The sequence below is a fragment of the Dicentrarchus labrax genome, unplaced genomic scaffold, assembly GCF_905237075.1.
Source record: "Dicentrarchus labrax unplaced genomic scaffold, dlabrax2021, whole genome shotgun sequence".
Taxonomy (NCBI): domain Eukaryota; kingdom Metazoa; phylum Chordata; class Actinopteri; family Moronidae; genus Dicentrarchus; species Dicentrarchus labrax.
In genome coordinates this window covers 7,092,736-7,106,818 of record NW_026136704.1, presented here as the reverse complement: position 1 = coordinate 7,106,818, position 14,083 = coordinate 7,092,736, and the positions used below count along the sequence as shown (strand labels likewise).

Sequence of the window (14,083 nt, the reverse complement as noted above, 5' to 3'; positions counted from 1 at the left end):
CACATTTCTGTTATCAAAACATACTCTAGGTACTGAATATTGATCAGGGACTATCATATATTTCAGATTTTAAAATAAAAATAACAGATGGGATGAGGTTCAGAATGTATCCATAAAGTCTGTATAAACCTGGAAACAGTGTGTAACAGCTGACCTGTAGAGATGTATAGTAGAACACAGAACATTAACTATCATCAAATCCTGGCCAATCATGTTAATGAAGCTACCTCAGCACCGTGTGTAAACGCACACATCAGCCTCTTTCTTAGTTTGGAGACGTACGTATAGTTTCCGCTGCCTTGTGATGCTGCAGCCAGCTGTGGGCAACAAACATAATATCAGTACTGATGTTTTTGTGAAATCCATACATTCAGTGACACCTGAACAACAATATTGTATGATTCAGACATTAATCTAACATTTATCAAACTTGCCCCTTTTCACATTAATAGCTGTACTATGAAGGAAAATCTCAGTAGATTATGTTATAGATGTAGAATACTATAATAGTACAAATACATGAAAGTTGGTTTGTGATTGTGGAGAGCTTTGTTTGTGCACACTTCTGCTAATTAAAGACATGCAATGTAGGGCATTTGTGCTCTTTGCAGTGTTCATTATAGACCAATCTGTGTTCTTAAATATGGCATACTCAATTAGACGGCATTAAACGGGGCAGATTGGGGGTGCAAATGCTGCACAATTCTGGTGCAATTAGCAGGCGCAATTCATTCTTTGTGGACAACCATGTAGTTTATCTGTCTTTCTTCTCATGAAATTCAACAACTTGAATCAGTGATTTTTGAGGATAAATCTATTGTCTTAACTCAGTGTCAAACAAAAAAATATTTATCTGCTGAATCAGGAGTGATAGAGCAAGAGGTCAAGGTTAGGTCAGGTTAATACAATTTTCTAAACATATTTGCTTCACTTCTCTCTCCACTTATGTGCATGTTCAATCACAATAAGTTCAGAAAGACTTGTATTGAACAGTTGGACAATCATGGCTGTATAAGCCTATAATCTGCTGATCTGCTGATTTGTTTATAGACTAGGACAATGCAGAGACGATCCTTGAGGAACAAAACCAGGAGACGTCACCACTGGAGGACTGGAACTGATCATCGAGTGGATCATCCAGAGAGCTCCACTGATTTAGATCCAGCACCCAGTGGCTCAATGCAGGAAAACCATGAAAAAGTAAGCCCCAGTATTGCATTTTTATGGACCCAGTTTGTGATATACAGTATGGAACTTGTGTTGTATGGAGATTAATTTGTGCCAAAATGTTCAAATAATACTTTTTAAAATTGAAACAAAAATTGATCAATCAAAATATCAAATACAAAATTGAAACCAAAAATAATGTCAAAGATAAAATTCAAAACTTGCGAACTCGTGAAGTCTAAGAGGACACAGAGATGGGGTTTAAGAGACCATGATTTTGTTGCAAACAACAAATGTAAATCCATCTCAAATTTTAACTGCAGCTAAGATGATGGAAGTGGGCAAAAGGTTTTGAGTTCAATGACACATTAACTCAATATGCATATACCAAAACAATCTGCTCAGGTGCAAGATGTTTTAATCACATGAATGAATGCCATCCAAGCATCTTTTGAGGACTTTGAAGTAAACTTTGGACCCGTTTGTGGTGATGATGGTGATAATCAAGACTCCACCAGTATGCAGGTATAGTGTAGAACTGAGTCATTTCTAGCAGTGCTGCAAAAAAATATTACTGCCATTATTGATTCTTTTAAAGAGTTTTCCCTATTCATTATTCTGTCTATGAAATGTACAAAACAGTGACAAATTGTCATCCCAAGTTCTCTCACACCAAGATTACTTTTTCATCCAAAAATTCCAAAACCAAAAGATATTCCATGTATTGTGATATAAAACAGAAAAGCAGCAAATCTAGAACCACAGCACAATTCATTTCTGCATGCTAATTGATATATTGATTGTCAAAGTCGTTGATTCATTTTCTGTTCACCAATTGATTAATCGATCAATAATCACACCGAATAACCTTTTTTAAAAATCTTGCAGCACTCTACACTGAATGACGGACCTGTATCATCAAGCAGTCTTCTAGCATCACCAGACCCATTTGAAAAAGAACCCCTTGTGAAATTAAGACAAGTAAACATAGTTGATGATGTCCTTAATATCTTCATTGAACCAAAAATACTGAATGCTAATCTAAAAATGGAGTTTACAAATGAGAAAGCTGTGGAGAGTGATGGTGTGTCAAGAGAGGTATACTCAGCATTCTGGGAACATTTTTTGGAACAGTGTGAGGGGGAAGATGAACGAGTACCCAGACTACGACCATACTATTCTGAGAAGGCATGGCAAGCTCTTGGAAGAGTGTGGTTGAAAGGATACCTGGACCACAACATCATACCAATCAGACTGTCACCAGCCTTTGTTCTTGCCTGTTGTCAAGGACTTGGTTCAGTGGATGAAGAACTATTGATGATGTCATTTTCCAAATTTCTTTCAGAGAATGAGCGTGCATCACTTGAAAAAGCACTACAGGGCAATATTGATGAAACTGTTGAAGAGGACTTACTCAACGTCTTCTCAAGAATGGGCTCACACTGCCTGCCCTCTAAAGACAACGTACGGGCTGCCATTGTAACAATGGCACACAAAGCTCTTCTTCAAGAGCCAAAGTTCATAATTGACTGTTTCCACTCCAGTATTCACAATGCTGTGCCAACACTCATAACCAAAGAAAGCATAATGGAGCTTTACGAATCTAAGCGGCCAACTAACAAGAAAGTGGCCCAGATGATAAAGCCATCAACTGAAAGCCTAAATCCACAAGAGCAGACAGCTCTTAACCACCTTCTACGGTATGTGAGAAGCATCGACCAAAGAAAACTGGAGATCTTCTTACGCTTCTGCACAGGGTCCACTGTGCTGTGCACAGACACAATCAAAGTAACTTTTAATAGATTGTTTGGTTTAAGTCGCAGGCCTGTAGCACACACATGTGGAGCAGTTCTTGAGTTACCATGCACCTACAGCTCATACCCTGAGTTTTGTCAAGAGTTTGACAATGTCCTGTCTGGTGATTGCTTTACAATGGATATTGTGTAGTGAATGTAAGGGATCTTACACATGTTTCTCTTCTACTGACATTGTTATGGCATTTGTCTGAAACAAATCTACAGATTTACATTTAAAAAACTATATTTGTTCATTCATGTATTACAACTAAGGAAAAAAAATTTCTACAACGAGAGGAGATAAAATCAGATGCATAATCTGATGACATTGCTTTATTAAACCTTTATTAAAACTGAAACAAACAGTTTTTACATTTTTTTGCTTTGGTTTTGTTATTTTCTTATTGTTAATTATTTTGTTGTAATATTTGTCGCACACTGAGTTATACATTTTGTTTAAGTCCAGAAGACAGTTTAAGTTTAATCATTTTGATAAGTCAGAAAGGTCTGCTCTCATAGGTGAACATCCCTTTTCATTTTCATATTATCGTGTGCATGTTTTATGCAATTGTTATTAAGAAAGAAGTTCAGCATTTAACAAAATAATACCTGTTTGATGTACATACAGTACCATTTCAAATGGCTACCCATGGCTGTTTTTGTTGGAGCCTCATATGGTAAACATACAGACAGTAACTGTCAAGAGCACAATATTGTTGAATAAAAATGTAATTCCTCTTTCATGTCCTGCCATGTTGTTTTTCTTTGTTTTGATTTTGTTCGTTTCCTGTTCATGACTGATGTAAAGGCAAAGTAAAACATCTATGACAATACTCCTATATGCTGTTCAACAAATTTAAATCTCTAATTCCAGCACAAATTACTGAGAAGAGCTAATACTCTGTCGTTTGAAAAATCTGAGGTAATCCCAGACTGATTCAATGAAACACAGGCTTCAAGAGACAGAAAAAAATGAGACAGCCTAAATCCACACAAGAACTGCTAAAAGTTATCCATGAGTTATCCATCTGCCAACTACCTTGAAAAACTTTGTGCACAATATCGCTGCAAATGTTCTTAATGTCTGTAACAGTCAGTGTGCACATATTGACAGATCAATCCTTTTTCCAAGGAGAAATAATCCAAAATTCCAAATATAGCTTCTACAGAGTTCCTGGGAAAACTTTACAACTGAGAATGTTTGGTGAATAAAGCATGGTGGACTGCAGAAGAATTGTCTGATCACGTGTTCAGTTTAGATGGATACAAATGTAGTTCCATCTCAAATTAGAGAGCAGATCTTATCTCATTCCTCAAATGCAGGTACAAATCCAATGCTTGATAAGCATCAGCTGGAAGATGCAGCTGTGACTCCACCATCAGAACATTGCAGATGTTGTAGATGTCTGTGTCACATGGCACTGCTGGTCGAAATGTGCAGTTACTCTGACACAACTGCACATCAGCTCTGTCCACTGGGGAAATGCAGTCATCACTTGTGTAGAGTTCTGGGAACATGTACATGATTTGAGGTCAACCACTGGGTACCCTGTCATTCTTCGATGGTCTGATGACATGTGAATCCCACACATGGATGGTCTCATCTAATTCGTGCTGGAATAACGGTGTATTAGAAAGTAAGAAAACAAGTTAATTGATATGAAATTTGTAATTCTCATGTGGCTCTTATATATGTTTTGAAATAAATCATGTTAAATGCTGACTTTTCTGATGAAGTAAGGAGAAATGGTAGGAAAATAAACAAAATATCGAAGAGCAGAGAGATGGATTCGCAGCCGTTGCTGTTATTTCGTGCTCCGTCTGATAGAGTTTGCTCACTATATATTATTTTCTATTATTATTATTTATTATTTTATTAAATACTAAAGTTGTAAGTGTTTTGGCACGGCTGGCTGAGTGGCGCTATCCATGGTACTTGTTTTGTGTTTTGCATGATCGCATATATCAATATTAAATTGAGAGCGGTGAAGACGCCTGAAGGGGAAAAAAGGTTAAAAAAAGAAATGGTTAAAGGGGAAAAAAAAAAAAGAGGGGGGGGGAAAGGAGGAAAAAGGGGAAAAAAAAAAAAAAAAAAAAAAAAAAAAAAAAAAAGGAAAAGCCCCCCCATGTCAAGCTGTTGTCATATTAGGCCTGATTATGTGTATTTTATGGGATATGTGCTCCTCTGCTGCCACTCTGGATGTCTGAAAACGTATTCAGGCAGCTTTTACAGCGCTAAACCATTATGGACCAGCACCTCCCGAATCTGTGCACACATCAAATCACACACACAGTCATTCCCACCCCCCAGAATAGATGGATTATTGAATATATAGTATGATGTGGCGGTGTCAGGCCTGTTTTCTGTATTATTATTATCTTTATTAGATTATTTTTCAGGCACCAACTCACCACAGGGAGCCCAGGCTGCTGCAAAATTAACACTGTAAACAATTAAATGATTAACAGATCGATTGAATGGTTGGCTGTTTGCTTGGCTCGCTGCCCGTTTTCCTGAGTTGCTTTTACTGTGTTTATTCTCATTAAATAAAGTATAAAGTTTTGGCAACAAAATTTGTTTTAGGCAACTTTTTCTACCATTTTGGTGGTTTCCACCCACAAAAAGTCGTGAAGCCATCGTGAATTTAATTCACTTCATTTAACATTCTCTGTGGCCCGGTCGCCTCTGACAATCCTTGGACAACCACCCAATCTCTGGACTGCCTCTATGTAGTAGCCTCTGATGATTTTTGGGTCACTGCTGGTAGTAAATGCATTCATCCAGATAATTTTCCGGGGAAACCCGTCAATGCAGCCATTGATACAGATACCAAATGGCTTCAGTTTGTCATAAGAGTCAAAGTGCCAAATATAATTGGGCCCTTTTGCAAAATAGCTTCGGCAATGGAGCCGTCTCCTTGCTCTGAGTTCAACACCCCTTGGGTCAAGTTCTTTTAGAATTAAGCGTACCTCTTCTTTTTTGACGTGTAATCCATTCTCCTTGCATTTTGTGTACATCCACCTATACCCACAGAGTTGGCCAGATGTTTGTAACTGTTCATGAATGAAATTAACTATGTGATCCAAAGTGACGTATCCCTTGCGCCGAAACAGACTACAAGACTTCAAAATTAATTTTATATGTCTTTCAGACACAACATGACGGTGACGACTTGCAAGTAAAGCAAACCGAAATGCAGTGGATGGTCTCCCAGACATCATGCGCACACAAGATCTGTATCTAGTGCTCACAAGATACTATCTAGTGCTCACAAGATACTATCTAGTGAGCACAAGATATGTTTCATTTTTTGTTTTTTTCCCATGTCCCTTTAGGGGCTCCGTAGAAAACACATAGCACGCTATAATAGTTGTAGGATTATACAGCATACCTAAACTAACCTTGTCACTGGCGTTAGATATTCTGTCTGTCATAGTATTGGGTTTAGTTTAGTTATTTCCAGTTGTATCTTGTAACTAACCTTCCTAGGTTAGAGAATCAGGATCAAATGATTCTTGTTAAAGTAAAAGAAAACTAACCTACAGAAGGACATTACAAGTGTCCACACACATTTTTGAAATGCCATAATAAATGGTGTAGAGATGTGGCTTGACATATCCACTTGAGAAAACAGCAAATGATCAGGAGGAGTGTAACCATCATTGCAAAACATCTGGAATAATGTAGCTGAAGACAAAAGTCAATCTCAATTGCTAAATGAAAATGCTGAAGATGAACAGTCATGGACAGCAGCATGGGGTGTATTTGGATATGCATGCAATGAATGCAGACAGTAGATATTGCTCAGGAGGTATTGATCAGCACTTTCACTGATTAAGGCATTGCTTTTCTACATGACAGTGAACTTTAAAACGACAAACAATTTTACATCGATTAATAGGTCCCTGTAAGTGAAACCTTTCGTTCAATTGTGAAGAGAGCCAAGATGTGTCTTTAGTCTATGTAAATCCACTCAGACTTGTGTTTGGGGCAAAGGATATGAATTGTCTGTCTTCAGGATAGAGGTCAGAAGTACTGATACCTGTATGTGTTTTCTCTCCATGATGCATGAATCTTCTGAAACTGAATTATTTTCTTCAATCTGGAACCTGAGGAAGTTTTCTTCAAACCCAGATTTATTTAACACAGACACTGGCGAGGTGTTTTTTTTTTTACAAAGGGAACTGAAAAGTTCCACGAAGCCAGAAACTAAAAGTTGACATTGAGTAACTATCAGAATACAGGAATTCTGAATGGTGATGGATGAGCAATTTAGATTCCATCTTTTATGCACAATATTTGTCACAGTATCACGTTGTGTCAAATGTATCAATAGCATTGAGGAAATGTTATCATGGTGGGGTAACTACTGGGAACCTCTCTAGAAGTATAAAACAAATGGCAATGTAAACCCTATGGATTGGGCACCAAAATGCAGTTTATTAAAAATTATTCTGTGACAGCAGTGTGGTAGATGAATGTTTTAGGAGGGGTAGTAAAGTTTGGTTAGGGGGTTGTGTTTTATGGTAGGGAATGACCGGTCAGCAGTTGGTCACAGTCAGGTCACAGGACCATTTGTCAAAGACCTTAACCGTCCATGTGTAATTTAGATTAGGAATGTAGTTAGGACAACAGATTTGTTTCTGCTTTAGTGGTGTATAGAGGGGTATATAAAGGCAAAGCATTCTAGAAGTCAGGAGGGAACGTCTATGCTGTGGTCTTCCCTCCATGCTGCATGAGTAAAGGAATTTGATTCATCACACTGGGTTCGTAATTCTTCAGGAACTAGCAACTCTCCAGATTATGGAAGAATTCCCCTTCAAAGCCCAGTAGGCCTATGATAATAAGAAAGCATCTGACCAGGAGTATGATATAGGAGACAAGGTCCTCTACTTCAAGTTAACCAAACCAATGGGAATTGCCAGAAAGTTTTCACCCAGCTGGTCAGGCCCCATTGAGATCATGGGAAATATTTTAAAATTTAATTAAACTGACTGTGGGGAAACACCAAACCAAGTCTTGCAAGATACAAAACCAAGACTTGCAAGGCTGTACTGTGGGATATACTATGTAAAAAAAAATACACAGAAATTGGTACACAACTGGTTGTGTTTTTTCTGGCTTGTCACTCACACTTCCACCACATGATCTCGGCATGAAGATCCTAATTCCCAACCAGGACTCCAGTGCTTCAAACAGACATTTATCTTTCTTCTTATAGCCTACTTATAACCTTACACAGCTTTATGGTGTAACCGTGTTTGCTGGAGAGCTTTCCTTTATAGACTAAATCACCCATCTCCCAATTAGCAATCAGCAGGCACCTGACATACATAACCTCCTCCAGAGCCGGCTAGGTGTGTAGCATCAGTTACCATGGTGATCTAGGTTCAGCTACCTGCGTAACATTGAAAATTCTGGCTTTAGGCTCAACATACCTTGCTAACACATTCATCTCAGTACACACCTCTGGCCTGCCCAAAACCATAACAACAAAAACTGCTCAAGGAATGAGGCATGAGGATTTTGTTATGATGTTGTTAAACACAGATTCCAAACTTTGGCCACCACATACTGAATGGATGTAGATCCAAGAGAACCAATATACCTATATTGGTATGCTCTACACTAGAAGGTGCTCCCAAATTTTTTACTGGCCATGTTTTCTCTTATATATCAACAACTGTGGTTGTCTGGTAATTCTGAGCAACTGGGATAGCAAACAGACCTCTTAAATACAGCAGTATTATGCAGATTCAGACACAAAAGGTGTGGATCATGGCTTTTTCAAACTTGACACACACATATATATATATATATATATATATATATATAGAGAGAGAGAGAGAGAGAGAGAGAGAGAGAGAAGCTACTGCTTTAAAGTGAGCAACACATTAATGCTTCAATAATTAGAATCCAGTAATGTAATACATATTGTTCTGAAATTAGACATTCTGCATTATGAGTAGTTTTGCCATGAGTATATTTCGATGCTCATATTTTGTTCTTTTAATGAAGTAAAAATTTTAGAGTGCAGGACTTTACTTGGAACAGAGTGTTGTAGTAATTTAAGTTTTATTTAAGTAAAACATCATGGTACTTTTTCTATCACTCAACATGAATAAATACAATAAGAAATAAAGATACAACTATGAATATGTGTAGATTTGATGGAATATGGTAAATACATTTTATTAATGTATGCATTTAATCACGAATGTATTCATTTGTTTCTGTTTGTATGGTGTTATTGATTCATTTTATTAAAACATTTATTTGCATTTGTATTTACTACAGCATTTATTATCCATAGTTATTGCATTTGTCACTTTTCTGTCCTCCATATGCATTATTAGTATTTTCACCTGGAGCCCTTTGCTGCATGTTGTTCCCCCTTTCCTGTGTATCTTCGTTTAAAGGCATAAAAAAAGCCCCCTAAAAAATCTTTAATTAATTATGCACTGAATCACTTGTCATTTAGTGTCCATTGTTTTCTCTCATGTATGTAAATATTAGTGCTGTCATTTAAACGCGTTATTAACAGCGTTAACGCTCAATTTTTTTTATCACAAGATTAACGTTCTTTTTGGCTTAGCACTTTGTAGTTTTTTTCACATGCTGTTGCAACAACTAGTAACATTAGAAAAACTACAACACCACAGTGGATCTAGCTAGACCGGAAACAAAACAACAGGCACGCCGCACACACTTGTTTAAGACTAGTAGACGTTACGTTTTGAGTGGATGACGAGCCCGAGACGCTGAAATGGATGCCAATTATATTCTGAATGGAAAGTTTACTTTTAAAAAGTTGCCAAATGGTTTCATTGATAAGACCAAAGTGATCTGTGTGTTTTGTCGTTGTGAACTGAGCTATCATCGCAGCACGTCCAGTCTGAAATACCACTTGATGGCCGAGCACACAGCTGATGGGAATTCTCCGCCCCCTCGTCAAACACAGGCGACAATGGAGGATTTTTCAATAAAAACAACATTTGCACAAAACAAGCTGATCCACTTTTCCATGTTGATAAAAGCATTAAAATGAGAAAAAATAATGGGACAAAAAGAAATCAAGGGACATTTAGAATAGATAAAAATTTGTGATTAATTGTAAGCTAACTAGGTCCGTGTATGTTTTGGTCATTGGATTTTCCTTTCAGAAACGGGTATTAAAAAACAGAAAAGCAGTGGTTATTTGATTTTCGTTTTAGAATACAAAAATTTAAATTGAAATACAAGGCGTTTTTCTTTTTCATGGTCAAAAGGGATGAGCAAAATTTTAAAAAATATTCGATTTTCATTTTCTATTTCATATAACAAAAAATAAAATCACTAGAAAACAGAAACAGAAAAAGGCCTGTTTTTCATATTCTGAGACCGGATGTTGTCATTAACAGGGCGGTGCTGTGGAGAAGAAACAGTAGGCTAGTAGACTGCGGTCAATCCAGCCGTGAGTCCGATCTCCGTGGTCATATCAGCCGCACTTAAATTTAGAGTGTACAATTATTCTCAGCATTATGGTAAATGCGGAGAAACAGCGTATTACTTCCGGTTTTCAAAATAAAGGTATTTAGAACAGTAAGCTATAATTAAAATATGTTACATTAAAGTGTTTCATGCGCCTCTGATGAATAAAAAAACACTTTATATCAAGTATCTTTACTGCACCAGTGTGGAGAAATGCAAAAATAAAAGCCTCATATGTATGCCTCCAGAGATTGCATATTTGACCATATTTGAGGTACTGTAAAAACATATTGCTCAGTGTTTCCTGGCTACTGATGGTATATTTGACTTTTATACATGTGAGATTACAAGCATACTTAATATCAAGCATTTTTACTGTACCAATTTGAGAAATTCAACAATAAAAGTCCATATTTGTACCTCCAAGTGGTATGTTCATATATTTGAGCTACTGTAAAAACACTTTGCTCAATACCTGGCTATGGGTGAAGTATTTTCATTATACTTCAATAATGATGCAGTAATCATGACAAAATTTCACACAAATGTTTAATAACATTTTATAAAACAAATATAATATAAAGACTATTTATTTTGGCATTTCTCCACACTGGTGCAGTATACTTGATATAAAGTGTTTTTTATTCATCAGGGGCGCATGAAACACTTTAATGTAACATATTTTATTTTAAATGTAGGTTCGAATTATAGCTTACTGTTCTAAATACCTTTATTTTGAAAACCGGAAGTAAATACGCTGTTTCTCCGCACTCTAAATTTAAGTGCGGCTGATTTGACCACGGAGATCGGACTCACGGCTGGATTGACCGCAGTCTACTAGCCTACTGTTTCTTCTACACAGCACCGTCCTGTAAATGACAACATCCGGTCTCAGAATATGAAACAACAGGCCTTTTTCTGTTTCTGTTTTCTAGTGATTTTATTTTTTGTTATATGAAATAGAAAATGAAAATCGAATAATTTTTTTAATTTCGCTCATCCCTTTCTGACCATGAAAAGAAAAACGCCTTGTATTTCAATTTAAATTTTTGTATTTTAAAACGAAAATCAAATAACCACTCGTTTTCTGTTTTTTAATTCCCGTTTCTGAAAGGAAAATCCAATGACCAAAACATACACGGACCGGGATCGAACCACGGGCGCTGTCCAGTGTTTTAGTTATAACTGCTCCCCGTGTCTTCTCTATAGGATTTAGCCTAATTCACCTCCATGAAGTTCTCCATACTGACCAAATGGAAGCAAGTGTCTGAAAACCCCCAAATCTTTAAATGAAAGCTTTTCCACTGACTGCTGTCAAATTACTACTGGATGGATGAAATGCATTCAGCAGGGCAGGGCTATTATCAGAGGACCACCAGAGGGAGACAATCAGCTTTTGAGAAATAAATGGCAGAAAAAAAAGAGTGAAAGAAACAAATAAAAGGATAATTGTGTACACAAATGCTTAAACAAATGCTGAAGTAAACATCTAAATTAATTTCCTTAATTGGGACATATATTATTTATTTCCAGATTTCTACATTTCTGCTTTTGGTTATTTCTGTGTCCATGCTAATGAGTTTTTAGTAAAACATTCAGACTAGGCTCGTAGAATTGTTCCTCTCCAGCTCCCATTATTCCTGGCAGAAACGAAACAAGTCACGTTTATGAGGCCCGTTTCCCACCAACCCTTCTGCACTGGTTTAGCTCAGTGGTTACTTCGCTCACATTTCTCTCTGTAGAAAAGCTGATCTCCATCCCTCTGTGGGATTGAACCACGGGCGCTGTCCAGTGTTTTTCTCTCCCTCTTATTACCAAACTGTTCCACAATAGTAACTATATGTCTTCTTTAAGAGGCTGAACTGTGCTGTAGCGCTGTAGATGAATCTCTCCACAGCAGAGCAGACAACAGCAGCCGTGATAAGGTCTGTCCCCTCCTGTTACTGACGCTCTGCTGTGGATCTAAACCCAGGTGCTGTCTAGTGTTTTGGTTACAACTGCTCTTCATGTCTCCTCTATATGATTTAATCCACATCCATAATTACCTGTAACGTCACTACTGAGCAAGAATATTTCGCATTTTTGGCTCATTGTGTGGGTGACATTGGTCAGTACTTCCTAAAGTAGAACAGTTGTTTTCATTCTCACTTCATGTAGTGATGAAATGAGTCTTACTAATAATAACAATAAGATCATTACAGTGTATCCTCACCCTAGAGAAGCTGCACATACATTGGGGTTGTTCACACATTATCACAGGCAACCCTAATGTGCCATTAGTGTGTGAGTGACCTAGAGAGGGTTCAATGTCAGGGTCTATTTGTTAATGTGAAATTTTACTTACAATCAACATACCAAATTTAACAGTATGATGTTCAAAATGGTAAATGCCTTTAGGAGCACTACAACAAGCCAGAGGAAATTCATTTTTTCACGGGTTATGCGTCTCATGTACTACTGTCACTTATTGTTCTAAAAGTTATGTAAGTTAGTGTGTAAACATAAATGACTATGCGTCATGTTCCCCCTTTCCTGTGTATCTTCAATTAAAGGTATAAAAAGAAAAATCTTTATTTAATTATGCACTAAATCACTTGCCAATTAGTGTCCATTGTTTTCTCTCATGTATGTAAATATAATAATCATTTACCTTTTTATTTACTTCAGTATGTATGTATGTATGTATGTATGTATGTATGTATCCATTTGTCATTTTTCGTTGTCCTAACACGGCTCCTTGTCTATGACAAATACGGCAAAGGACACAATAGATGGCAATAAATGAGTGGATTTATTATATTAACTTAAACAACTGAGGTTATAAGTACAAATGTGAAGTGTGTCAGTCAGTAACATCAGTAATGTAAATGTGGATGTGTGAGCAATATGAGGTGTAAATGTTGTAAAGTGAAACCAAATCAGAAATCAAACAAAGAGAATGTGGTGCTGCTGCTGGCGGGGATGTAGCCGAATGAGAGCGAGAGAGCAGAGTTGAGACAGGGTTTTTATCCTTTTAGGAGCGCCTGAACCAGGTGCTCAAAATACGTACTCTGCTGATGGTACCTTCGAGGACACATCAGAAAAACAACAACTGGTCAACCACATCAGCACATCGACATTAGACAGGGACCGTCACACATCCAATATCCATAATGTCCTTGATAGATTTATGAGTTTATTATATTGCAGCAATGTATAGTGTGTAGCTCTTTAATTGCTTTACTAACATTATTTTTTAAAACTATAGAAACATATCATCCATCAAATAATAAATTAGGATTAAATTGAATTCATAAATGAAGAAAATAAAATCTATATGACAAAATCAAACCTACAATCCTGTCTGTGCTTGATTATAGTGATTATTTTTATGTGTGTCTATCATTAAACTGTTTATGTAATGTACATTTTCTGAACACAGGTCTAACCCCCCCCCCTTCCCTGTCACTCTTCAGCTGTTACTGTCCCCTAAATTCCCTTTAAATCCCCAAGACCACTCTCCAGCGGTCACTACAGGAACCATCGACAACAGTTTTTTTTTTTTTCATTTTTCATGATACTTTGATGAAACTTAATTTTTAGTAGTGTGTGTTTCTCCATAGGATCTCTGTCAGTCTCAAAGTGTTTCAGCAACAAAGAGAAAAAAACT

General features: G+C 37.0%; 2 protein-coding genes across 3 annotated transcripts in view; one reads left to right on the top strand and one right to left on the bottom strand.

Moving 5' to 3' along the window:
* The window catches only part of LOC127361993 (uncharacterized), a 28,185-nt gene that overhangs the window by 370 nt on the left and 13,732 nt on the right, over positions 1-14,083 (top strand). The window contains exons 2-3 of the mRNA XM_051397238.1: positions 1,051-1,200; positions 2,056-2,251. Coding sequence (XP_051253198.1) covers positions 1,051-1,200; positions 2,056-2,251 — 346 coding nt within the window. The remainder of the gene's footprint in view (positions 1-1,050; positions 1,201-2,055; positions 2,252-14,083) is intronic.
* LOC127362171 (septin-2-like) overlaps positions 1-14,083 on the bottom strand; it is a 40,952-nt gene that overhangs the window by 14,929 nt on the left and 11,940 nt on the right. Inside the window, exon 4 of one of the 2 annotated variants that reach the window (XR_007884389.1) lies at positions 2,062-4,577. The exons of the other annotated variant lie outside the window; for it this stretch is intronic. The gene's annotated coding sequence lies outside the window, so the exon portion shown is untranslated. Of the gene's footprint in view, positions 1-2,061; positions 4,578-14,083 lie in introns of those variants that run through there. 2 annotated transcript variants of the gene reach the window in all.